This window comes from Sceloporus occidentalis, unplaced genomic scaffold (assembly GCF_023333645.1).
Source record: "Sceloporus occidentalis isolate IW3139 unplaced genomic scaffold, rSceOcc1.0.p SCAF_378, whole genome shotgun sequence".
NCBI classification, from domain to species: Eukaryota; Metazoa; Chordata; class Lepidosauria; order Squamata; family Phrynosomatidae; genus Sceloporus; species Sceloporus occidentalis.
Window position 1 is genome coordinate 240,061 of NW_028317358.1, and position 26,693 is coordinate 266,753.

Here is a 26,693-nt window from a genome sequence, read left to right on the forward strand (position 1 = left end):
ACAGTTTGTTTTTTCACACATTAAATTGCCATGTGCTAGTATGTTGTCTGTTCCGTGTTAGGGGATTTATTTTCTCACACCTAGGGATAAACTGAAACGTATCAGGCCAACCACGTGACGATAGGCATTTGTCACACTGGCTCGTTTTTCGCAGAAAGGTTGTGAGCGCTCAGCAGGGGCGGGCTGGGCAGGGGGGCAATTGCCCCCCAGGCTGCCCGAAATCTAATCTAAACGGCCGCTGGGTGCTGATGCCGCGGCCGGCGCTACTTTAATACTTTTTTTTAAAATTGAATATGGCAAGCCGGATCGGCTATTAAATGAAAAAAAAAAATAGTATTAAAGCAGCGCCGGCCGGCGGCATCAGCACCCAGCGACCGTATGCGATGGCCGCCAAGTGATGGGATCAGCGTGAGGGGTGAAAGCTCCGCCCCCTCGCACTCACCTTTCACCCCTCACACTGATCCCATCACTATGCGGCCATCAGATTGTTGGAAATCGAATCTAAACGGCCGCTGGGTGCTGATGCTGCCGGCCGGCGCTACTTTAATACTTTATTTTTAATATGGCAAGCTGATCCGGCATATTAAATAAATTTAAAAAAAGGATTAAAGTAGCTCCGGCCGGTGGCATCAGCACCCAGCGGCCGTTTAGATAAGTTTTCCAGCAGTGATATTGATATAGTGATGGGAGCAGCGTGAGGGGTGAAAGGTGAGTGTGAGGGGGCGGAGCCACTTCACTTGACTTGCCCCCCCAGGCCTTAGGCTGCCAGCCCTCCCCTGGCGCTCAGTGCTTTTGAAATCCAGGCATCTTTTTTTGTAACAGATTCTTCCTTCACAAATTACAGCCACTTTTAACCTATTTCTGCTTTTTCAGATATCGCTGCCTTTTTAAGCATCACATGCGCAGGTTTTGTCGTTCCCCCCCCCCCCCACACACACACACATCTTTCGGGAACGTTTCTCTCCAGCTGACTAATCTGTTCCTGCACTTGAAAGCTTTAAGTGCTATCCTACCCAGGCCTGGAATTCGCTAATTTCGCTTGGTGCATGCTCCCGTATGCACACATGGCTCCCTTTTACACAGAACAATATTGGCGATTGTAAAAACTATCCTGCGGACGGATGTGTATATGAGCTCTTCAGCCTAAAGACCAAGAATAAATAAACCCTGTAATGTAAGCGTTATTCTGTACCTAACAGAAATAACAAGATATTTCATTGGTTTTGTGGATTGGTGATATCGGATAAGTTTCCCAGATACGTCAATTTGATTCTGATTGAATGATGTGTGCTTCACAACTGGTGCAGGACTCTGGGAATGAGCCAGTCTTGATTGTGTTCCATAACCATCCGCTACAGCTTATAAGTTTTCACGGAAACCTTCCCTCTCCTACCCTGTGGTTTGTTGAAAACAGCTGAAAACATACCAGGCTTGAACTTCCACACCTGGCAATAAGAGCAAATAGAATTTGCTTTTAGCACTTAATAAATGTAAGGTTTGCAGAGTCATTATTTTACCCCCAATCTTTGGAAAATGCACTTTACCAGCTGCCGAGCACTTCCTGCCCTGGCAGTCGCTTTCTGATCCAGGAGTGTTTCTGGACCCTGCTAACACCTGCGAGAGAGAGCATGTGGCAGGAAGCGGTCGGCGGCCGCCAAGAGAAGGTTCACTTTTACTCGAAAGTTTCAACAACTTAAGTGTTAAAAAGCCAGGAGATATTGTTTGTAAATACTTACCAGCAGAGCTGGTAAAAGTTACTGACTGTACCCTCTGTCGCTCTGTATAGTTACCATTGTGTGTATATGCATGTATAATATACGTGTGTATATGTTATATATGTGATAGACGTATCTAATGTATATTTTTTTTCTTTGGGAGGTTTGCTTGTTGCAGTCCGGCGCCATCTGCCCTCTGGTCTTTAGAGTTGTTGCTTGAAAGGGGTTATGGCCTCTGACTATAAAAGCTTTTTTCCACTCAAAATAAAGAAATGCCGTAGAGCAAAAAAAAGCAACGTTCAGGAATGATCACTTTTTAAAGCGTTTTTTTCCTGCTTTAAATTGTTTGGAGTGGAAGCCGCTGGATATGATTCTGTGAATGGTTGTTCGCGCATGTTTATCTGTAGGTACAGAGGTGTCTGTACAAAGCTTTGATCAGCTAAAAGGCTTGTATCTTCCATACCCAGACACTGTGCGGGTAAATAAAAGAATACACGGTAGGGAGGATGGGTGGATTGGACTGGAAGCCTGTTTGTACTTGGAGAAAAAAATATGAATTTCATTAATTATTTTGTGCTAATGGCTTGTATCATTTGCTTGTATGGGAATATATATATTTTATGAATTTAGAGGTTTGATTATTATGGCCTATTTTGGCCTATGCATTTTGGGGTAAATGGGCAAATTATGTTGGTCCACAGTCTGACTCCTTATAACAGGGAAAAATCTTCTTTGAATATGGGGTGAGTGACCAAAAATACTTGGACTATTAAATGGTTAATATATTATATTATATTATATTATATATATAATATACACACACACACACCATCTTATGGCTGCCTTGAAGCAGAGTATGTACAATGCTTTGTTCGGCAGTCTGGACCTTGAAGGGTTAAGCATTTCACACCTCTTTGCACTTGCTTTTCTAGCTATAAAGAGATAAAAAGGTTTTGTACCGTGTTAGCCGTTGAGAAAACAGGAGAAAAGTATAGTTAAAATGATACCATTTATTGGCTAACTGAGAGTTTGATTGCGAGCTTTCGAGACCAAGTTGTTAGGTCCCTTCCTCAGGCATTAATGAAGCTAACACAGACTTATCTAAATACAAAAGCACAATTCGCACGTTAACAAAGACTTTAGATAAACACAGAGGTATTGGGGAATTTGTTCAGCAGTAAATTAGTTGGACAGATCCAATGGCCAGATAAGGTTCAATCAAAGCATCGTTGGTCAGTTCACTCCCTGGTTAGAGGGGCCATAAAACCATTAGACATATGCCAGATCCATGAAGGTGTCAAATGTTCCCAGGAATAAGTTGTTTGTAGTAAATTCGAATTGTGGGAGGATTAATGGTTGGTGATGTTATAATGGGAGATGAATTCTCTGTCTCTGTTGAGGCCAGTAATTAGGGTATTAAAACGGTATATTAGTTTGATCTCCCATATCTTTCTCTCCCTCTGGGTGCGGAACGATCCCATCAGTACTGACAGCTTCACATCCTGAATGCTGTGTCCAGGCTGACAGAAGTGTTCTCCAACAGGTGTATCTACTTTTTTCTGTTTGATGGTATGTCTGTGGGAATTAAACCGTTTGTGTAATGCTTGGCCTGTTTCCCCCACGTACATCGCTGTTGGGCATCTAGCACACATGATGAGGTACACCACGTTAGATGATTTGCAGGTAAAGCAGCCATTGGTTTTGTGGTGTAAGTGTGAGCCGGGTATCTGTATTTCATCTGTGGGAAGGATGTGTGCACAGGTCTCACATCTCTTTTGTTGGCAGGGAGAGGTACCATTTGCTGTTCGCCTGTGAAGGGTGCTCCTCACTATACATTGTTTGAGATTGGGAGGTTGTTTGAATGAGAGCAGTGGGGGATGTGGGAATATCGTCCGAAGTCTTTCATCAGTGTGCAAGATTTCTTGTAGTTCCTTTGAGATCTTGCGCAGGGCTTCCATTTGTGGATTATAGGTGACCACTAATGGTACTCGATCTCTTTTTTGTGGCTGCTGGTATCTCAGGAGGTTTTCTCTGGGGATATTGATGGCTTTCTGTATTTGGGAGTCTGTGATTTTTGTACTGTACCCATGGTTTATGAATTCCTCCCTGAGATTCTGGAGGTGTTTATCTCTGTCCATAGGATCCGAACAGATGCGGTTATATCGAATAGCTTGACTGTAGATGATTGAGTTTTTGGTATGTCTGGGATGGAAGCTGTTGTGTTTCAGATAGGTTGGTCTATCTGTTGGTTTGCGGTAGAGTGAAGTCTGAATGGACTTGTTCTTTATGTAGATGGTAGTGTCCAGGAACTGGATGTTAGTGCGGGAGTAGCTCAGTTTCAGCTTTATAGTGGGATGAAAGGCATTGTAGCCTTCATGAAATCTGAGGAGTTCCTCTTCGCTACCAGTCCAGATGATTAGTATATCGTCGATGTAGCGGAGATATACCAGTGGTTTGTTGTGGCAGGTGGAGATGTAGTCCTCCTCCAGTCTGGCCATGAATAAATTGGCATATTGTGGTGCCATTCGTGTGCCCATTGCGGTCCCCATTTTTTGGAGATAAAAGTCCTGTCCAAATGTGAAGTAGTTGTGGTTGAGGATAAACTGTATTAGTTGTGTAATGGGTTCCATTCCTAGGTTCTCCTGTTCTAGGTATTTGCGGCAGGCTGCTATACCGTCACGATGGGGAATGTTGGTGTAGAGGGATTCTACATCCATGGTAGCAAGAATGGTGCCCTCAGGAACTGTGCCGATGTTGGTAAGTTTGTTGAGAAGATCGGTGGTGTCTTGGAGGTAACTGGGCAATCCCTTTACTAAGGGTTTAAGGATTTTTTCAACCCAGCCAGAAATATTTTCTGTAAGGGTTCCGACTCCTGAAATGATGGGTCTTCCAGGGTTTCCCTTTTTGTGTATTTTGGGGAGCATGTAGAATGAGCCCACTTTGGGGTCAGTTGGCACCAAGCCTTCCACCTGTTGTCTGATGTTGGGCGGCAGTGCTTTTATGGTATTCTTGAGTGTTTTGGTATAGGCGTTTGTGGGGTCCTCCTGAAGTTGGATGTAGTGTCTGTCATCAGAGAGTTGTCTGTGTGCTTCTTTTTTGTAATCCTCAGTGTCCATAATAACTACAGCACCTCCCTTATCTGCTGGTTTAATTGTAATTTCTTGATTGTTCTTAAGTGATCGAATGGCCTTCTGTTCCTTCTTAGTTAGGTTGGCAGTTTTTTTGGTATTTTTCTCTAATATTTCCGAGTTGACTCTGTGTCTAAAGCTCTCTATATATCGGTCGAGTGTAGGGTTATATCCTGGTTTTGGAGTCCAAGTGGATTTCTTTGTAGTCAATTTGTTGTGTCTTTCCATAGTGTCACTGGTTGCATTGTCCGTTCTGTCATGAAAGAATTCCTTGAGTCTAAGTTTTCGAAAGAATTCCTCCATATCACTGCACAGGGTTATTTTGTCCAGAGGTCTTGTTGGGCAAAATGATAGACCTTTAGAGAGTACTGACAGTTCTTCCCTGTTTGGAGTGTAAGTGGAGAGGTTAATCACACAGCTTTGTCCAGTTGGTTTGGGAGGTTCTGTTGAAGATCCCGAAATTAGCCTTAATCTCTGTAATTTCTTCTTCTTTGTGTTGATGAGTGCTTTTTGGAGTCTTTTATAGTACTGCTGTAGATATTCTTTGTCCTCTGTGTTTGGTTCCAGTTGTTCATCGAGAGTAGATATCTCTGCGTTAACTTGTCTTTTTTTGTTGTAGCAGATTTTGATGAGTTTGTTCCGTATCCGTTCTGATGTTCTGATACATATTTCCTGTGTGTACCGGTTGTTGTAGGTGTCCAGGGTAGGATTCTTAAGAATTAATCCTTTAGGGATGAGGTTTTCTTTTTTACATCTGCTCAGGAGTCCATATGCCAGACAGTGTCACTCTTTGTGTTCTGAGAAATGCCTTTCTGTTTGGCCATATAAAAGAGACTGTTCCTGGCGGCTATAAATCTACCGAGCTGCCTGCTGCTTCCCACTTGCTTTTTAAATTGTTATTTATACCTCTGTCACCTCTGAAGTTCCTGAACTTGTCAGAAGCCGGCACATTAAAAACTGTACGCAAGATTTCACTGTCTGTTTTATAGACGTAGACGGTAGGGGTGAGTAGGGCCCCGGCTTTAATATTCCTCTGTATAATTCTGCAGAGCTGGATTAAGATGCCAGTGTGCCAGAGCTGGCATCAAAGTATCTAGCACCATTTAATGACTGCTGCTCCCTGCTTACACGCAGGTGCTTGATGACACAGAGAGCCTGGCTGGGTCTTCCCTAGCAGCCCAGCACCCAGTGCAATGGCCTAGGTCGCCTTTATCATAAAGCCAGGTCTGCACAGGACCCTAGGGCAACATACTAAGGTTCCCATGCGCTGTTCTATTACGCTGGTTTCACATAGGGGTACAGACATGTAGATATAGCATTTGTGGTGGCCCCTTGTTTAGAGAGTCTACTAGGCAGTAGCCTAGTCGGCCTTTTTAACCCCTTAAGGACCGGGCTCGTTTTTTCTTTTTGTACCCTGTTGGACCGAGGCTGTTATAATACTTTTGTGGTGCTTGTGTTCAGCTGTAATTTTCTCCTCACCCATTTAGTGTACCCACATAAGTTATATATTGTTTTTTTCAGGACAAGATGGGCTTTCTTCAGATACCATTATTTTGAGATCGTATCATCTTATGTACTATAAAAGAATAAATACAAAAAACATGGTGAAAAATTGAAAAAAACACATTTTATGACTTTTATTTGAAAAATCTTTTACTCACCTAAAAAAGCAAGTAAAAAAACTAGCTAAATAGATTCTACTACTTGTCCTGAGTTTAGAAATACCCAATGTTTTTGTTTTTTTGCTGTTTTTTGTAAGTTATAGGGCAATAAGTACAAGTATGATTTCCAAACCTTTTTTAACAAATCTGGTCAGTCTGCCTCCATCTCCTCTTTGGAATATCTTTGAAGCCGGTTAACTCAATTTAACCCATTCAAACCATATATTTTTAAAAACTAGACACCCCAGGGTATTTCAAATGCTGTTATTTTAAACCTTTCCATGCAACAGTTATACAACTACACTTTGTCAAACTTTGTAATAGTAATTTTTTTAAATTTTTTTCCACACAAATTGTACTTTAGTTATAGATATACAGGTCCTGGTATATGTCACTGTCAAACAACCCCCCCAATATGTGTTCAGGAACATCTCCTGAGTACAGCGATACCCCACATGCATGGGTTTGTCGTGTTGTTTGAGATTTAAAATGCCACATTTGGGAAGTGCGCTTTTTTTTCTCCATTTTGGTCAGTCTGTACCTATGCCCTATCTTTGAGCTCTGCCACTCCAATTTACCCCATCAGCCATTTTTTTTTTATATTAGACACCCCTTGGGTATTTGAAGTGCTTTTATTTTAACTTTGTTGAGATTTTTGAGAAATTTTAGCACTTGCTCAAATTTTTTATTTTTTATACTTTTTTTTTTATATTTTTTTTACACATTTTGCTGGTACTGGATGGTTCATCTAGTGACATCACTGCATAATTATTTTTAAATGTTAGCACATTTATTTATATTTTCCCATTTTTTTAAATTTTTTGAATATTTTACTAATCACATTGTGATTAGAAAGCTGGGCTCCATTGACTTGCATGGTTGAGTGCAGTACCTGTATTCAACCTGCAAGTGGAGCCAGAGTTCTCTAGAGGGTCTGGAGACCATCTAGTGAACTCTTTCATCTTTATTGTCCCGGGCCGCCGCCATCTTGCTGATGGCGAAGATCACCGGCAGCTGCGGCTGTGACCGCTCTCCGGAGCGGTCACAACCCATCCAGAGGTAAGTGTTTGGTGTCGCTGGATGCCTCCTGATCGAGGCATTCCAGCGACACCATTTAAGTTTAGGAGGCGATCGTTGATCGCCTCCTAAACACTTTTAAAACGGGCGTACGCCGCCATACAATGTATGGCGGCTGTTGACGCCCCAGGGAGGGGCCAGACATCGAGGCATTACAGTAACGCCATTTAAGCGAAGAAAGTGATCGTTGATCACTTTCTAAGCTTGTTTAATTTTTTGACGGTTCAGGACCGTCAAAGGTCGTTAAGCGACCGTTTTTCCATGACGGTCCTGCACCGTCAAAGGTCGTTAAGGGGTTAATTATCAGAGGTTGTTACTGTGCCATAAAAAATAATCTTTCGTAATCCTTTTTTATGAAGCGAGTAATCAAGGTGAGTCCTTTTATTGGGCAATTGAGTAGAATTAGACTTCAAGACCACGTCACAGAATGAAGGCTGATGTAAATCAATTTTCAAAGCAACGTAACAGGGTGTTGAGGGCAAACTCCGGGCCTCCTGACGTTGACGGACAACCGCCATATTAAAATCACACAGTATTGCATTCTTCCCCTGACTTCCCAGAAAGGTCGCCAACTTTGACACCGCAATATCGTGACATCTGACCGTTGATGAATAAATGTATCTCCTGTCACAGAGAGGGTAGAACTAGTTTTCATACAAATACACGCAATGTCTTCAGCTTCTGTCTTAATTATATCCCAGTGTTAGTTGGAGGAACGCTGGATGTGTCTGTAACTTGCCTCCCGCTCCTGACTGGCTGCAGTCGGATCTATCCATCTGCTTTTGGATCATTACGGTGCGCTCGCTGCGCAAAACAATGCCTTCTCCTGTGAACTCGTCATTTTAAGGTGCCAGCGTTGAGTAAGGAACCTCGACTCCCCACACTTGTTTTGCTGTTCTTTAGACACCTAAGATAGATGACTTTGCAACCTCTTTCTTTTGTTTGTAGTAAAGGAATTATTAGTGTTATTTTTGGAGGTGGGAATCAAACAAAGTAGCCTTGATGGGTTTTTTTTATGCTCGCTATTGTAAGGGCAGAGCGGTTGAGATAAGGGTATGGCTACTTTGCCCGGTGCCGTTTGGTCTCTTTGGATTGACAGCCTAGTTTTTATAATGTCTTCTAAGAAACGTTCCGTGCTGCAAAAATCTATTTATCAAGCAGCATGCTTTTCTGTTGTATTTGCATTCTGGGTGTCCTTATAAATGTCCAGTAGGTTTCCATAACAACCCACCGAGAAATATTTAACCGGCTCATTTGGTTTTAAATACAATATTGGTTGACAAGTGTGACTGACTTCAGTAGTCTGCTCAGAGCTTAAATCTGTAAACTCTTCTTTCTTCATAATAGTTTGTGCCCCGAATCACAGTCCAGTCAATACTGGTCTAAGGCAAGCGATTTATATAAACCGTGTTCGTCATTTCAAAACATCTTATTTCATACAGTTATATATTGCAAACAACACAAAATGTACTAACGCCGAATAGCACCTTAAACCATGACCCTGGACACTTTGAACACTCAGTGAAGACCTCCTGAGGTTGTACTTATTTATATTATAATTAATGTAGAGCTTATGAGCCCGTAAGCAATAAACATCAAGCCATTTGTTCTGTTCTGATAACGGTGCCAATAATTAAGGACACCTCTTATCAGTATGACATCGCAGAAGGCCAAGGGCAGCGACATCAGCAGACATCACATGAAGTTCTGAAGAAATCTTTTAATATATGCATAAATCTTAAATATTTATAAGATAAGCTGCAAATATCACTGTAGTTGGTCCACGCATGCTAAAAATGAATAACATTTACCCGAAACCTGTATCCAGTAACTCCAAAACAAGTCCATGAATTGAGCTAGATTTCTCCAGAATCAATATTAACTTCTCCAAAGAATTCTACCCGCTTTATTGAAATGGTGAGGTTTAAAATACAGATTAACCATAACACAAGGGGCATGCCTGTTATGTGGCAGAGGGACTACTGCCCGTTGGACCTGCCACCCTACACCTGTCAGTTCTGCACAGACCTTTATGGTATGAATGGGCTGTTTTAGAGGAGATGTCTGATCGTTGCCAATCAGGAGCTTAATCTACCAGGGGCTACTGCCAAGATTGTCATATTTCTTCGTCTCATTTTTGTGCCCAGTCTTGGTTATTATGCTTGTATAAATGACCAATGGTTGGTGCTATTGTTTCATGAATATACAGTTGTACTGAGAAACGTCATGCAATTTCCACTTTTTTTTAAATACAAATATTATCTTGTTTTTTAGATATTTGGTGATTATTTCCACTTCAGTCATCGGGCAGTGGTGAAGAGGTCGTTATCTCCTCATAGACCCAGACATGTGTTGTTAAGCAGAGAACCTCAGGTAAGGTTGAAAGGAATTGGTGGAGGTTACAGAGATGATTAATAATAATGTGCAGAAAAAATCATTTTTGCTAATTTCATTTGTAAACTTCTTTTTATATAGGAACTTTCATGTCCAAAGTGATAACAAAAGGTCTTGTGTATCTTATGTTTGGGAAGCCCAAACTATAGTATTAATAGGCAATCTTGGCCACCCCTTTTACTGTTTATAGTTCCCATCCTGATCTTCATCCAGTTATAACAATCAAACTGCAAACAGAGCAGCACCATATTTAACATAATATTTTTATTTACTGTGTGGTTCCATTTCTTTGAAAAGTATTTTTTTTTTTATTATAGTTAATGGGAAGACTGCTCTTCAGAATATAAACATAGCAGCCCCTGCTTTATGCATTAATCCCTTAAGGTCTTATTGCACCTTTTGGTCAACATTTCCTTGGATGTACAGACTATTTACACTTTCTGTGAGGAGCCATTGTTGGCTCTTTTAAAGCGGAAGAGACATATTTATCAATATGTCATATACTGTATAATGTTAGAATGCAGTGTTAATTTGATGTTAATGATTGATTATACTACAGACATATGAAACAGGCTGTATCAATTTAATAATGGAAGCAGTGTCTTTTTAGCAAAAATCATCCATATGCTGCCACTCAGAAGCCTACACTTGGGGGGCAGGTTGAAAAAAAAAAGTAAATAAAAACAAAATATTTTTCTTAATCAGCTTTTATTAACAAACAATTGTTTACATAGTTTACATGAATTACCATTTACTGGTAAAACTTTTTTCCTTTAGGGTCGTCTTATATTCAGGCTTTTTCTTTCCTTCATAAATTAATATTCAGATTTTGGGGGGTCGTCTTATAATCGAGCAAATACGGTATGTAGTAATAAGGTACACCTTTTTGATGTTTTGAAGTTGATATAATGCTTCCTAACAAATACAGCCAGTTTTAGTGTTTTTTGTTTTTTCTTTCTCCGGAATCATTACATTTTACCCATAATCTAAAATACTGTCTATACAGCGGTTTATATAGTGATGCTACAGATGTGTTTCTGCAGTACCCTGAGTAATTTGTTATGCCTTGTGCACACCATACACCAGGCAGTCACATGAATATACATAAAGTGGTAGTGTCTGTACTTGGCCTTTAGCTTTTGTAATGAACATATGAGACTGCCATCAGTCTTAATAGAAGATAAATCAAATTATCTGGATTTAATTATGGGCACCCCACTGTTACCCATAAAATAAACTGCCATTCTGCCTTATGCTTTCATCTAAGCCGCACACAATTTACTGATCTGCGTATTACAAAGCCCGCTTGTGAAACACAACTTTATGGTAAAAACTGATATTTTATTTAGTGTTTTGCCTTGTTTTATATTCAGTGTACCTCTTTTCCCGTATGCCGTGCATATTTAAATTCCTTAACAGTATTAAAGTGAACTTGTGCCCTTTGCTTTCAGTTGTATTACTATTTTCTGGTTTATATAGCACCATCATATTCTACAGCGCTGTATAATTGCTTCTTCAAAGCCTAAATGTGATATGTAAATTTCTAGATTAAATCAAGCTTTTTTTTTCAATCTTCTCTAAATCTGAAGGATTTACATAGCAAAGTCTCCCTCCAACCATTTCTTTAGATGTCAAAGTAAGCATTTTATAATGAACCAGACCATATAAAGTAATGAGATTTGTTTAACTTTTGTATCGTCCTGTCTTGAAAGAATAGATCTACTGTTTTTAATGTCTATTTAACCCTTGGCTATGCTTTGTTTAAAGGGCAATCCAATATATTGGACCATATTTTATTTTTTATTATTAACCGAATCAATGCAGCTTGCTTGCTTGCTTAGGAAGGTTTGATTGCCCTCAGTGTAAATACACTATTGACTATGCGTTTTGCGTGTATTACGCAAACCATAAGCATTGTGTATAGAAATACTTAAGATACATATGCTAAAGTTGTGATACGCCATATTACAATATTGCTATATATTTGTTGTTTAATATAGCACCATCTTCCACATTACTGTACAATGGGTAAACTGGACATAACAAGTAAGGCATCACATAACAATTTGGACTTGTTGGAATTGGGAAGCCCTGCTCCAATGATCTTACACTCTAGAATATGGGAGGTATCATACAATAATACTTTATTGTATGAGGATTCTCACATTCAGGAATATAACTTGCCCTGTCTCCTGGTGGAATTGAAATCCTCATACAATGATACAAAAATATTATTGTATGATACTTTTCATGGGATATTCTAGTTGTTAAGATCATTTAAACAGGGCTTTACTTAACCCTAAATCCAAATTGGTGTGTGATGCACTACTTATTTGCTGTTTACATATTGTACGGCACTGTGGAATATCATGCTATATAAATCAATAAATGAAAGTAATTATTTTATAGTGATTTATAGTATCTGCTTTATAGAGCCTTGAAGCAAATCTGGTTATTCCCCCCCCCCCCCTTTTAAATGGTTTTACTTCTAGAATTGAAATCAGCATGTTAAAGTGACCTCTAGACTGGAGAAAGAAATGATTAATAGTTCAAAAAAGACACTGTTGGGTGGATGAATGAATGGCTAGGAGTCAGGGCTTTTAACCATGACTTTCTCATATTAGTGATAGCTTTTTATGCAACAGTTATGCATTTAGAAGAATATTTTTTTATTAAATTGATTTTATTTAGAAACACCATTATTGTAACTTTTAGAGCTATATAATAGTGTTCTCCTAAATTCACTATACAGCATTAAGGGCCAACCGCAGAGAGATTGGTCTGTTAAGATTCATTCAAAGTTTTGACTATGTACCATGCCGGGGCAACTAAACCCTTCTTGTAGAAGAATCTCAGCAGGGTAATTGCAAATAAACCCTTTTATCGGATGAAAATTAAATCCTGTCATTGAAAAATCCAGGCAATCTATCATGTAATGACCAGTCAAAAGATTAGTCTTTTAAGCAGAATATAATTCTGGAAACTGAAACTTCCTTACACGGTATCTCTATGCTGCTCCCATTAAATGTGAAAAGCGAGCTGATAAAAGTGCTGGTGGATGCATCTCTTCCGCAGGGATCAGAAACCTGTTCTAAGATTGGAAGATTTAATGGGTTTCAGCCTGTTCTACAAAACAATTAACACATCTCTTTTTAGGTCTGCATAGAAAATGAATACTTTGTTCTAATTTTAAATTGTTTGCCTCCAAGCAATCCACAATTATTAGTGCCGAGGTAATGAGAGGCTAGAATTTAGTCCTACAAAGACCTCCATAACTTGCGATATTCAGCCGTCTGGGGTTGGTGAGGCAGGCTTCGTGGATGATGGTAATTCAGAACCCATTTAGTAAAGTGGAGCAGGTTAATTAAAAGGCCAGTAACATTTTGGTTTCTTTTCACTAAGCGTCTTTGTTTGTTTTGGGTACAAAATAGAATGACTAAGACTTGCTAATTGTGCAGAGCGGAATTTTTTGACAAGATCGTATGTCCCATTTACTAGACCAGCCCTTCCTAAGTGAGGTATTTTTGAATGTGAGTAAGTGCCCTTACTGAAAAGCATTCCTTGACCTGAAACATTGTGTGTGTCTCTCTCTCTCTCTCTCTCTGTCTCTCTCTCTCTCCTTTCCTCTCTCTCTATGAAACTTGCAAGCGCAGCCCTCTTACTTTTTTGTTTTAGATGAAATTACATTACATTTATATACCACCAGGAGATTCTATAGCGCTGGTACAGAAGGAGTTCTTGCAAGTTTACAATCTATGGGACACATCCTTTATTTTTAAGAAGCATCATGGGTGACGGCTTTTTTAAAGAAATATGAAATATTATGCTCTCGGTTGCTTATGACTTTTAATCCTGAGCCCTGCTGGCAGCATGCATGTGGGTGCAGCAGTACATGTCCTTTTCCATTTCCCTTTGGAGGGGCTGCAGACCCCATAAACAATTTCTTAGCAGAAGCCTGGAAAAAAGGTATACACCTGCATGCATCTGTTTCATGTTTTCACTTAAAGGGGTACTGTCTCCTTTATCAAAACTGTGGGGGGGCTGGTTTTTTTTTTTGGTTTTTTTTTAGCGGGATGAGTTACCATATGGAACCTGAGATCCGTGTCAGACTTAGCATATCAATTAACTTTCTGAGCTATAACCCCCTGCTTTGTACAATAGAAGAATCTGCCCGTTCCCCCGCTATTTGCCAAACACATTTGCCTACCATGTTATATTTTTACCACCAGTCAGCTCCAGCGCTGGATCAGCGAGGATTGGGGACTTATAGAGAGTGCTTTCTGTTTAAGTTCTCATTAAGGAGCACTTCTCTTTTGCGTTTCTCAAAATGTGCTCTTTTTAACCAGGTGACCCAGGTGACCTAGTTCCACCTAATATTTCCCCCCACTGCTTGACACAGTCCTGGACATTTCAGTGGCAATAAGAACATTAGATCACCAGTGCAAACAATATTATATGTACACGTGTGTCATGAAACACAAGGCTGCTCAAGTGAATAATTGACAGACCAGATAGTACTCACTTTTTTGCTATTGAGGTCGCAGCTCAACAAACCAAAGAAAATAATGGATCGGCTGACGTTGGTTAGGATTTTCTGCCCCCGAAATGTACCCTGTGCATGGCTGATACTCTTCTATTAGTGGCAGTGTAGCACCTTTTATATTTAAGTTAAGATCTAGATAACAAGTAAGTGACAACAGCTGACCAGCTGCAGAACACACTTTAGCCAGATAATTTCCCAACCAGTGATTCTGATGATGTTCCAGGGTTGGTTTTTATGGGTTTCAACCTTTTTTTATGTATTTGATATATTGTATATGATGTAGTTGATATCCTGTAGCACAGTGTAGTTTGTTTAGCTGCCTCCCAAACCGTTCCATCACATACACCATTGACCTGTTTGTGTACTGTTATTCCGGTTCGTTGCGAGCATGTGATTGTTGTCTTTCCATCTGCTTTTGTTTCGACCTTGGATGTTCTGATTCAGGCACCACTTCCAATTTCCTCTAAATCTAATAATCCAGTAAAAGAAGTCCTTGAACTCCGATCTTGTCACAAGGATTGCTGGGTCTCCATTGGAGTGCCCTCTGCTAAGTGAGTGTTCTGATTTTCAGTGGAAGCAAGATTCTGTTTGTATCGGATCTGTAATAAACCATCAGTGAATCATCTGAAAGTTTTTCTCAAATCTCCCTCAGTGAAGCGATATCGATATTCTTATATTCTCAGCTGAGATGTTTTTTGTAGTATCCATTTGAGGTGGCCCTTTTATTTGGGATAATGTGCTTGCTACCCTGCCACATTAAACATACTGGTAAAAATCCATTACATAATGTTTGCCATTGGAACCCTGTTTTAAAACGGGTTGTGCCCTATAAGCAGTAAATTGTCGTTTGCTCCTGACAGTGTTTTCTTTAACATGGACTTTATAAAGCTCTCCTTTATTGTTCTTCATAAACATGGCCCTTTGGATACACAATTGAGCTCAAAATAGAAAATGCCACGGGCATAAGCAACCACCAAGCTTCACGTACTGCGTTTTACAGAGTAGAGGAAGTTGGTAACTGCGCCAAATTTCTGTAGAAGAAGTCTTATGGTGAGGTTTCAGGCGAGCGATGGCGGGTTTTCGCTTATGAACTTTTAGGACTTTGTGTTAAATGGATCTCATAACATTAAGCTGTATTGTCCCTTCACTCTGTTTCTGTGTATAGAGAGGCTGCCCTCATTGACTGACATTTGGATGCGTATCCTTAACTTCCTATCACCATCTAAAACTTTACCCACAGAGCTTCCGTGGAAATAGGGCGATCATTTTTCCATTGTTCTCTGCACTTTTGCTTGTTTTACTGACTGATGCCTCCAGGGCAGTTTTGTAATCTGAGTGGGACATGTTACCTGCCCTACCTCCACCCATACTCAAGTTTTTGGAAAATTACGGTTAATGAGTTATAAAGCTGAGATTTTGCAGCCTGAGTTGTGTAGCTGCTCTGTTTTAAAAGAGGGTAGACCTTTCTCTTAGAAATAAGCATCTACATTAACTTGACATATTAAGTTTATGTATTACCCGTTGTAGTTACAATCATAAATGTGACTCAAGAGTCCCGTTACCTTCCCATGTATCAGTGTGTCTCTTACAAGAATAATGCGGCTGCATAAAACCCTGTGTTCGTAAAAGGATTGCACCTGAAAACCAGATTCTAAAATGTGATGGATGATTGTGTATAGCAAGAGTAGTCTTATTAATCTAATGTCCGTTACTACATAGAAGTGGTTATTGATATGTTCCTGCAGTGCTTTCTGTCTAGGCTAGCATATTAAAAGGGGAGACATACTGCACAGGTCTCTCTGGCATACTTCCATGCTCCTCTCCACTGAGCAGAAATCTAGGTTATGATGTCATACCCGATGTTCCACATAGTGCACATGCATAAGGCCTTGAGTCATATAGGTCTGATCTGAAGGAGGACAGATCACAGCTTCCTTAACGTAAACGGCAACAAGGGTGTCTCCCGTTGTGTTTTTCTCTTTCCCAGAAAACTTAATCTGTGCTTTTGGCAGCTTCCCCTGTGTTTGCCAGTCCCATACCATCAGTGCAAAACTGCAAATCATGGGAGATGATTTAAGGACTGTGTGACCCTAAAAATTGGACCACTGTCCCTGAGGTCGTAAGCAAAGCTCTTCTAGTTCCCGAGTCAAAGGTCTAGGACAGGGGTAGGCAAACTTCGGTTCTCCAGATGTTGTGGACTATATTTCCCTTGATGCTCTGCCAGCATTATGACTGTAAGAGCATTATGGGAGATGTAGTCCACAACATCAGGAGAGCGAAGTTTGCCTACCCCTGGTCTAGGAGGAGAAAACTGGATGGTGCAGGATATAAACATCTGAACTGCCACTTCAAATGTTACTCGGAATATTGATTTCTCCCATTTAATGTTGGTGTCTTTTGTGCACATGCTTTTAAAATGGATTTTAATCAATACATGTCTTTAAAACAAGTTTATGTAATGTAGTATAAATACTTAAGATACAAGTGAAAGACTACTGGCTGGAAATGTTCTCGCAGAAATTCTCCAGAAATAGCCTGTCAGATGTGGGAAACCTTACATCTGCTATTAACCCTGTTACAATGAGAGAAGAATGATACGTATTGTGTGGCAGCTAAAACAAAGTTGGTATCCTGCTTTATGTGGGGCTTTTAAGATGTCTTCCTTGTTCTGTATAAGGCTTTAGAATTCAGGAAACTTGATCTTGCTGATACTGCCGGAGACATGTCTGTCTCTTTGTCAGAGATGCCTTTTGTAAGCCATAAGCGATAAAGAAACTTGGTGTGTCATCTGTTATTTGGACTCTATTAAGCAGACGAATCTCTCTCAGAACAAATGTACTTTGTCTGATACCCTCATGCACTCTTGAGTCATTGCTCTTCTGATGAGGACTTAATGCCCTTTCAAACGTCTCTTTAATTTTGCACGTTTATCACAGTAATGTTTGCTGAGCTAAGCAATGAGAAGCTCTTCTCTGTCTGGAAAGTATGTCTGGGTGGACAGCTTATATCTGTAGAAGCCTGTAATTTCTTTTTACCAGCAAAGTTCTTTAACTCTCCAAGACAACATCCATTTACAAATTTGTAGTCCTGTAAATAGGTAACTGCGAATTTGGCCTGAAGTACTAGAGTTTTTCCTAAGAAGACCAATAGTCGTCAGTCATACCATGGGCAACCCCATCCATTTATTGTGCCGGGCCCAGCCGCCCTTGTTAGTCCAGCGCCCAGCCGCCCTTGTTAGTCCAGCGCCCAGCCGCCCTTGTTAGTCCAGCGCCCAGCCGCCCTTGTTAGTCCAGCGCCCAGCCGCCCTTGTTAGTCCAGCGCCCAGCCGCCCTTGTTAGTCCAGCGCCCAGCCGCCCTTGTTAGTCCAGCGCCCAGCCGCCCTTGTTAGTCCAGCGCCCAGCCAGAAGGTCCACCTGAAGTCATTGTATTTATTAGCCAAGATTTTTAAGTTTCTATTTACAATTGAGTTTGGTTTCATGAACCACAGCAGATATAATTCATTTTGAGTCTATTATTTCATTTCATTTAAGTAGATAGTATGCACAGTTCACCTCACCTTTATTCTAGTCATACCTTCAGCAGCTCCTCCTAATGAAAACCGGGCCACAGCACCTTTTGTAATCAAAAAGCACCGTTTGAGACATTGTCCAGGGAAATATCTCTTTCCACGCTCTACCTGCGTGAAATAAATTTTTATTGCTTTCAGAGTTCATTTCCCGTCATTCTTTTTGGAGAATGAATTTTCTACCACTTGATGTTTCATCCGTCTCTGCTCCGTAGACTCCTTTTTAAAACATTGGCTTTTTGCGCTGGAGCGGTTAATAAACCTGCACGCTGCTTTTTACTATAGATTTCTTTCTTGAAATTGTGTCTTGCTTCACTGGGAATTCCCACTGGAGAGTGTTCTCCTGAGATCTTGAGTAATTGAAGGAGAATGCACATTGGAGTGTGAATCCCAATGTGTATAAGGCCCCTCTTCTGCTCTTTCACACATTGCTGACCTTGCTGTTCATGCTTTTATTATAGTTTGTCTTTTTTTTCCAAGTTTCTGTATTTTTATTTAACTCTGTTCTTAATGGTTGTTTCAGACATCGACATTATTTTTATAAATTTTGCACAATCACAACAAAATCCTAAAGGGAAAAGCCCAGTAAGTAAACTGTGTAGGAAAACATGATTTGATCCCTTGCTGATTTTGTATGTTTGCCCGCTGACGGAGACATTCTCCAACTGTTGTCACCTTCTCACCAAGCTGCTTGGTAATTGTCTTGTAGTCCATTCCAGCCTTGTGTAGGTCTACAATTTTATCCTTGGACAGCTCTTTGGCCTTCGCCATGGCGGAGAGTTAGGAATCTGATTGGATTGATTGCTTCTGTGGACAGGTGTCTTTTATACAGGGAACACGCTAATCTCAGCTCGTTACCTGTATAAAAGACACCTGTGAGCCAGACATTTTGCTGATAGATAGGGGATCAAATACTTATTTCACTGAGTAAAATGCAAATCAATTTATAACTTATTCAAAATGTGTTATTCTGGATTTTTTTGTTCTGGCTCTCACTGTTCAAATAAACCCATAACCTAACAAATTATAGACTGATCACGTCTGTCAGCGGGCAAACGTACAAAAGCAGATCAAATAATTTTTTCCTTCACTGTATGTTGGTTTGTTATTAAGTATATATCTTATTTTGTTTTACATTTCTGCATAAAAATCCCCAGTATTGGTTAAAAAAAAACAGTTAAGGCAGGTGAAGGCCTCCTTTTTAAAAAGTGCTCAAAAATGAGTAGTTTTACTTTGTTTCCATGGTAATGAAAATACCTTTTGTGAGGAATATAGAGGGATATATATATGTCATCTCTACAAAACAACACAAAGTGGAAATGTTTGTTTTAACATAATGTTGTTTTTTTGTTTCGCACTCAATGTTCCTTTTTGTCTTTGTTTTCAGAATTCTTCTGGTTTGATTAAAATGCTTTAGTTTTCGTGGAGCAGCTTTAATGACGCCGTACTTTTGCTCATAGCCGTGTTAGTTTTTTTTGTTTTTTTTTCTTTGCCAGTATTTGAAGGGCACTAGAGCCTTGCTTTTAGACCCAGATGAGCAGATCACAATTTTACGCATGCCTATTATTCATTTTCACTGCGGTTTCTTTCATTTAAATGACTCTGTAAATTTTGGGCAGTCTGTCTATAGCCTTTTCCAAAAAAAATGTGCGCTTAATCTCTTTGCAAGTGCATTATTTCTCCACTTTGCTTAGGTGGAAGTAAAAGGGATAGTCATAATCTCATCGATGGAGAGCCCGCTAAATTATTTCTGCCAGATGGTTGGCGTTTAACCCTTTCATTTCGCAAAGCTGGCAGTTTATGATTTCTAGTGAATATTAATATCAAAACGATCAAGCTGGCAATGTCATCTTGTCATTTAGGTGAAAAATAATATAAACAAAAGCAATTGGCTTCTCTACAAAATTATAGTATAAACGCAATGTATTTTCTAATCCAATACCGATGGGTAAGATATAACATTAGTATTGAAATCTCAACTATTTATCTAAATTTCATTCTAGGTGCACTGGTTAGAACAACAGGTGGCAAAGAAAAGAAAGAAGAGAGATATTTTTACGGAACCGACAGATCCCAAATTTCTGCAGCAGTGGTATTTGGTAAGTTGAAGTTTTTAGGAGGAGTTATTCCGTATTGTGCCGTTTTTTACGGTTTGCTGTGGTGACATGAATGACATCTTTCGATTTCTTTGGGGCAATTAAATGACCTACTCTGCCGCACATTACATAACATACGGTACTTCCACCCCGCGCGAGGATTCTGACTTATAACATGACTTACCGTAAACTACACAATGTTCAGTGGACATTAAACCTTCCAAATGTACTTAAACATTACACGATGGCATGGTCATATTTATAATGTGTATGTGTGTATATAATAATTAGTGTACACAAAAAGAAAGGTTGGAATGCAGCACAAATGGTGCACGAGCCAGGGTACCACCAAGTCCCTCAATAAATCCAAAATAAAGAAGCAGAGGCTCAGCACTCAAATGATAAGGTGAGTTTATTTCACGCAGGCAACGTTTCGACGCACAGGTCTTAAGGCTTTAGTGAGCATGCCACATGTTTCTAGCACAATAGCTGCTAAAATTAAACAGCTGATGTATACAGGGAAGGAATCTCGTAATGAGAACCATTGACATTCTGTAAAAAGCAGGGTTAAACATGTCTGCTTTTCAATAGCACATAGGTCTGCACCACAGGCTTAATACTGGTTTTACTAGTTTGCCTTCGTTCCGGCATTAAATTGACATTCAGCAGCCATGCCCATCACTATAGCTTTTATCTCTTGTTCGGTGGAGGCTGTGTGAGTAGACGTGTGGATGCAGATTAGCTTTCCATGACGGCCACTGTTACACTTCAGTCTGGCTCAAAAGAGCCAACCAAAGCAGACGCCTGGTTGTTTGGCCAAAGCATTTATATGCATATTTATATTGCATATCAGCTATAAAACATCTGTCTGAGCCTTAACGGAGATTGTGGCCACAGCTTTTACTCTCTGTCCTACAAGAACTAGCACAGGAATGTTTATTGTTTTTTGGAAAACTCATTACCCCATCCAGGGCCGGCCCAAGGCAAAATGCCTGGGGCGAATTTTAAAATGCCGCCCCCCCCCATTATCTACCCTTCCTCTCCCTCCATCCCTGCCGCCCCCTTGTACTTACCTTTCAGCAGTCCTGCAGCGAGTCTCCCTGTTCGGTCTCGGTGCCGGCTTGTAATGCTGAGCGCCGGAAATCTTCCGGCACTCAGCATTACAAGCCGGCACCGAGACCGAACAGGAAGACTCGCCGCAGAGGAGAGAGAGGGGGGCGCCGAGCGGGTACTGACAGCTTGGTAAGCGAAAACCACTCGGCGCCCCTTTCTCTCTTTCGCTTAAAAAAAAAAAAAAAGAAAAGGGCTTGGGACGGCAAAGTGCCGCCTGGAGCGGTTGCCCCACTCGGCTCCATTGTCGGGCCGGCCCTGACCCCATCTAAATTTGAGACTGATTAGGTGTGGACTTTGACTGTGTCATTCCTAAACGTTAGGTTTCTTGTTCTGATGTAGATGTGTGTGTGTGTGTGTGTGTGTGTGTTGTCATTCTACACTACCAAGCTGAGCTTAACCTCGTACACAAATGGCCTGACGTTCTCTCGTACAGTACAAAGCAGAATTCATGGTTCCGTTCATGACGTATGGCATAGCTACCGTCGTGCAAGGTTCCTAATTTAGAATGCAGGATTTACTTTTCACTGTACAAAATGAGGCCCACATTGTCAAAAAAGTCCCACTTTTGGCTCTGTCTTTTGAAAGCAGTGGTTAAAGTCTTTCTTTTGTGCTATGAGCTTTATGTTTTTGCCCACTGTGTGGACTCCATCAATACTGACCTTAACTGAAGTGAGATAGAGGCCTGCATAGATCCCTGCATGCTGTGGGTCTTTTGTGACTTTAGTATGATTCACTACTACCCCAAACTGTCTAAATTTGACACTATGGCTCTGTGGTTAGTAGGGTTATACAGAGCCCTGAAAATTGGTACCAGACTGATATTCATCAACAAATGTTTCTGGAAGTGTTCAATTTCTTTTCAGTGTGGCCTTGTGTAGATTTTGCAATCTTTAATGTCTACAACTTTATTCCGAAGGCAATGGCTGGCCCAAATCAGGCCTGATTGCCAACTAAGTTCTTCAGTCACTCGATTTTGTTTCAGTGGGATAAGCACCAGACTTTTTCATTTGCTCTCTAACTCTGTATTACCGCAACCCACAGAACGATCAGATTAAAAGCAAAGTAAAAAATACATCAGTGCAGCTGTATAGAGCTCACAGAGGGTGAGACATTAAACCAGAGGGCATCTGGTGATTTGTAGCAAAGTATCACAATTACTGACGTTGCACTTGTTCTGCCAAAAATTTGCTTACGAGAAAATATGCTTATCCCCCTTGGAGATGACAAAGCCATCGAATGCGCATTTTTTAACGTTTTTCCCATTAACATGAAATTGCTCTTTCTACCTTACCCTTTATGATTAGTTTGCCAACATTGTGAGCTTTCTTGGGAAAACAGAAAACATCTGGCAAGTGGAGAAGTCGGGTTAAATTAGGTTAAAGGAATTGCAAAAATGCATACAAACCGATATGCGCCACGGCTTAAACATATTTCTGCCGCATACGTGTGGGTGTTCATACCTTCACACCACATTATCCAGACATATATTTTTTTGTCCAGTACAATTTATTTCTCCGCACATGAATTCCCTGTTCGTAGCATACAAGTAGTGTACAAAGGTTTGTATTTGTCCACCTTACAGGAGCCGAGTACATTCTCGGTCAGAAAAGCACAAATTACAATACTCCGTGTTGTCTTTCCATGCTCTGTAGAATATTTTTATTTCATGTTGGAATGTCAGGGGCCTCCTTATCTTGAACCTGCTCAAAGGAACCTTGTTGACAACAGGACATCATCTAACACGATCTTCCAGCACGATTCATACCCTATGCTTCTTAATGGAAAGATCTGACCTTTTTACGCACAACATGGTAGAAAAATTGTATCGAACACACACTGATATATAGGTATGCTGCTATTGTGTTGCTCTTCCCTTATACATACCTTGCCATCATAGCGGTGACTTGCCAGGGGCACATCTCCATTTGTGAATCCTTCTTTTTATGTAAAAAAACCCCCAGATTTTTCTTAAATCATTTCAACAATCATTTTTTTCCCCCTGGAAAATAACACAATGTAAGTGAGAGAACTGCTGGCAACTTTGCTCCTTGACCCAATCTAATATTCAGTGTATGTCTAGATTTTTCATTCTTCCAAGAAAAAGGAATCAGTAGGAATACAATTAACTTTTTTTTCTGTAGTTCTCAGCAAAAGGGGGCAAGGTAGCCTGCCTTTCCAATTTATTGTTCTGACTCGCACTTTGTAAACCCGCTAGATCAGCAACTTTTCAAACCATGACTTTATTTATTTACACACATATATATATATATATATATATATATAATTTTTTTTTTAAAGTCCTATTAAAGCAATGTATGATACGACCCACTACAGCAGCAAATAGGATTAAAATTTGAGATGACAAAGATGAGCGTATTAATCAGCAGCCAGCGCCTTCTTTCTAGGAGAGGTTTGTTGCCCTGAGACCTCTGTTGTTTCAGTATAAGAATGTAAATATTTAAGGGTTCAGAGTCTTGCATTTTTTTAAATTAGTCTACAGTGTATTTTTTTTTTTTTTTTTGTTGCTACTATTAAAGGAAGGAACTTCATCCTTGCCCCAACAATTCCTTATTACTTCCTTCTCTCCTAATCTATGTAATGTGTGTATGTGTGTGTGTATATATATATATATATATATATATATATATATATATGTGTGTGTGTGTATATGCATACATATTAGCAAGGTCCTCCCAGGCACGCACTAAGGTCTTGCAATGTATCCTTCCTCTTGGCTACTACCAACCCTCAAAGCTGTTTTCAACTGTTCTCCCCCCCCAGTATGATGCAAACCGCCATGACTTACACGTGAAAGAAGCGTGGGAGCAGGGCTACACAGGAAAAGGCATTGTAGTCTCTATCTTGGATGATGGAATCGAGAAAAATCACCCAGATCTACAAGGGAATTATGTAAGTTGATGAATCATTGCTTCTCTGCAGCACAGTCTTGCTTTTCACTCTGGGGGATTATGATCTGTGTTACGACGAGGTAAAATAGTGTGTTTATTACACCTGTATGTTAAAGGAACCGTCAACACAATGTTCTGCTTGTTACATATTTTGTTAAAAATGTGTAATGCCGCTCAATCTTCCCTGTACCATTTATCAAGCACACATTTTGTTGTATGTCATCCAGAGATGTTGATGGACACATAAAGGGAGATAGCAGCGGAGGACATTTCTTTGCATATTAGACCATTTAAATATCTCTGTGGGTTAAGATGCCCTTAACCAATGCTGTGATGTTCACTTGGTCTTGTAATGCATTTCCCTCTTTGCCCCCTCGGCCATAACCCTGGTAGTTCCACACGTGTCTTGGCTTCCCGCGTGTGTCATATAACTAGGGCTCGGAAGCGCCATGACTCCAGGCTGTGTACACTTTACACGGGTGTCAAACAGAGGTGCTTAATCCACAGAAGCTTTTTGTCTCGGCTCATACTGTGAAATTGGTTTTTATCGTTACTCTGACCTACGCTAGTAAATAGACGTTTGTGAGACTTTTTTTTATTGTAATTTATTTTCTCGGCATGTGTACTTAATGAACAGTTCAATAATGCACGGGTAGGCATTCATCTGCTTTGTAGAAAAAAAATGTAAGGATTGATTATTGATCTCCTCTGCCACGGACAACTCAAGACACGCTTGCCGCAGTACACTTGAAATTTATTACGAAGAAGCCATTAGGGTGATGAAAAATTGAATGCAGTTGGATATCTTGATTCTTTTACACCTCTCCAAAGAAAAAAAAATGACCAGGATGGAAGAGATAAGAGGGACTTATGTGTTTGTCACTTTAATTAATGGAGCTTCTTCTCCTTTTCTTTTTTTTTCTTCCATACAATGGTATAGGATGCCGCTGCCAGTTATGATGTGAACGACCAGGATCCTGACCCACAGCCACGATACACCCAATTGAATGATAACAGGTGGGCATGTTTATCCTGTCAATGTTCCCTTACGTGATTGATTTTTTTTTCACCTTAAAAAAACAAACCTTGGCTTTAAAGAGTTTAATCAATTTTCTTATCAGATGTGAATATTGCCTTTGGTAGAGATGTGAGTGCTTCAAAGTTCCCATGGTTGCAAGTTATTGTTCCTTTTAAAGATAGTTGTTACTAGAGTATAATACAAATCTCATGAGTAAGGCAATTGCCCACATGAGCATATTAACAGCACAGTAAAGGCAAATTTGGTTTGCAGAAATTTAATGCAAAACCTTTCCTTCAGCTTTCCTGCACCCTGGAGAACATTTCTATGGGAACCTCTCTGCAGAGCCATTACGCTTCTACTATTACCGTGCACCAGCACATTAGTCTGTGTATAGAAAGCTAGCATGTGTAACGACAAAGCCAACCACTAGGGTGCACTCATGAGCAGATGCCCCAGTGACCTCAAGAAGCTCCTCATGTTTAGCTAGATGGCAGGATCATCAAACCATCCCTGAACATCTGTAGGTTCATCTATCATAGGCCTTTATTCTTTTGAATGTCTGCATACCACTGATTACACGTATGAGGAAGCATGGCTAGGTTTGTTTAAAGCCATCCACTCACCGTCACACATCAGAAATATAACGAATTTCCTATGTTGTGGATGAACGAGCAGTATCCTTACACAGGGTCCCGGGACCTGGTATGTTTCCAGGCTTGCATATACACCGCACGCCGTATTCAAATACTTCTCTGCAATTAATCTCTGGCCAGCGAGCCTGGAAAATGCAGACTTTTTCTTGTCTATAATCACCTCTCGCCTTGTTTTCCGCGGAGGCACTTATGATTATGTTGGCTGGGAAGAAATGAATCATCCATTCACGACCTGTGTGTGATTGTGTGCTTTTCCCAGCCTCTTCACGACACTAGAGAATTGTGCGGCTCCTGGTGTCTGTTAACGCAGTTTTAAGCATCCATCTTTATCTCTTTCCAAAAACAAATAGGCAAAGCATATGACTGGGAACATATTAACATCGCAAAGAAAAATACATTCATTTTTGCATATGTTCTGCTTATATATTATTAGTAATAATATTCAAGGTGGATGACCTGGTTTAAAATAGATCGCATATTAAACCCTTGCCTTGTAATTTGTGGTTTTTTCAACCCTCACTAATATTCGGAGATAAATATTGTGTCCTTGTTCTCCCAGTTATATATGTTCCAGTTATTACCACTCTGCTAAGAACAGTGCAATCTACTCAAGCGAGAAGCAATTTAGAACAGGCAATAATGGCATGAAATGGAGACCAAGGACTTGATTCCACTTGTACCCACTTGAACATGTCTGGGTCCAGGTCCTTGGTCTATTTCAAAACCTGTTCCATTTAATAGGCACCCCCTAGGTATTGATGTATTTATAGAAACAATTCACATTAACAACTATCCTCACATGTTGTAATTGAGAAGTT

The 26,693-nt window shown here is 40.2% G+C and overlaps 1 protein-coding gene across 1 annotated transcript in view; it reads left to right on the top strand.

Annotated features, from left to right (window-relative positions):
- LOC149273400 (furin-1-like) overlaps positions 1-26,693 on the top strand; it is a 74,976-nt gene that overhangs the window by 27,530 nt on the left and 20,753 nt on the right. Inside the window, exons 2-5 of the mRNA XM_089506372.1 lie at positions 9,856-9,954; positions 20,087-20,182; positions 24,074-24,202; positions 25,142-25,218. Coding sequence (XP_089362498.1) covers positions 9,856-9,954; positions 20,087-20,182; positions 24,074-24,202; positions 25,142-25,218 — 401 coding nt within the window. The remainder of the gene's footprint in view (positions 1-9,855; positions 9,955-20,086; positions 20,183-24,073; positions 24,203-25,141; positions 25,219-26,693) is intronic.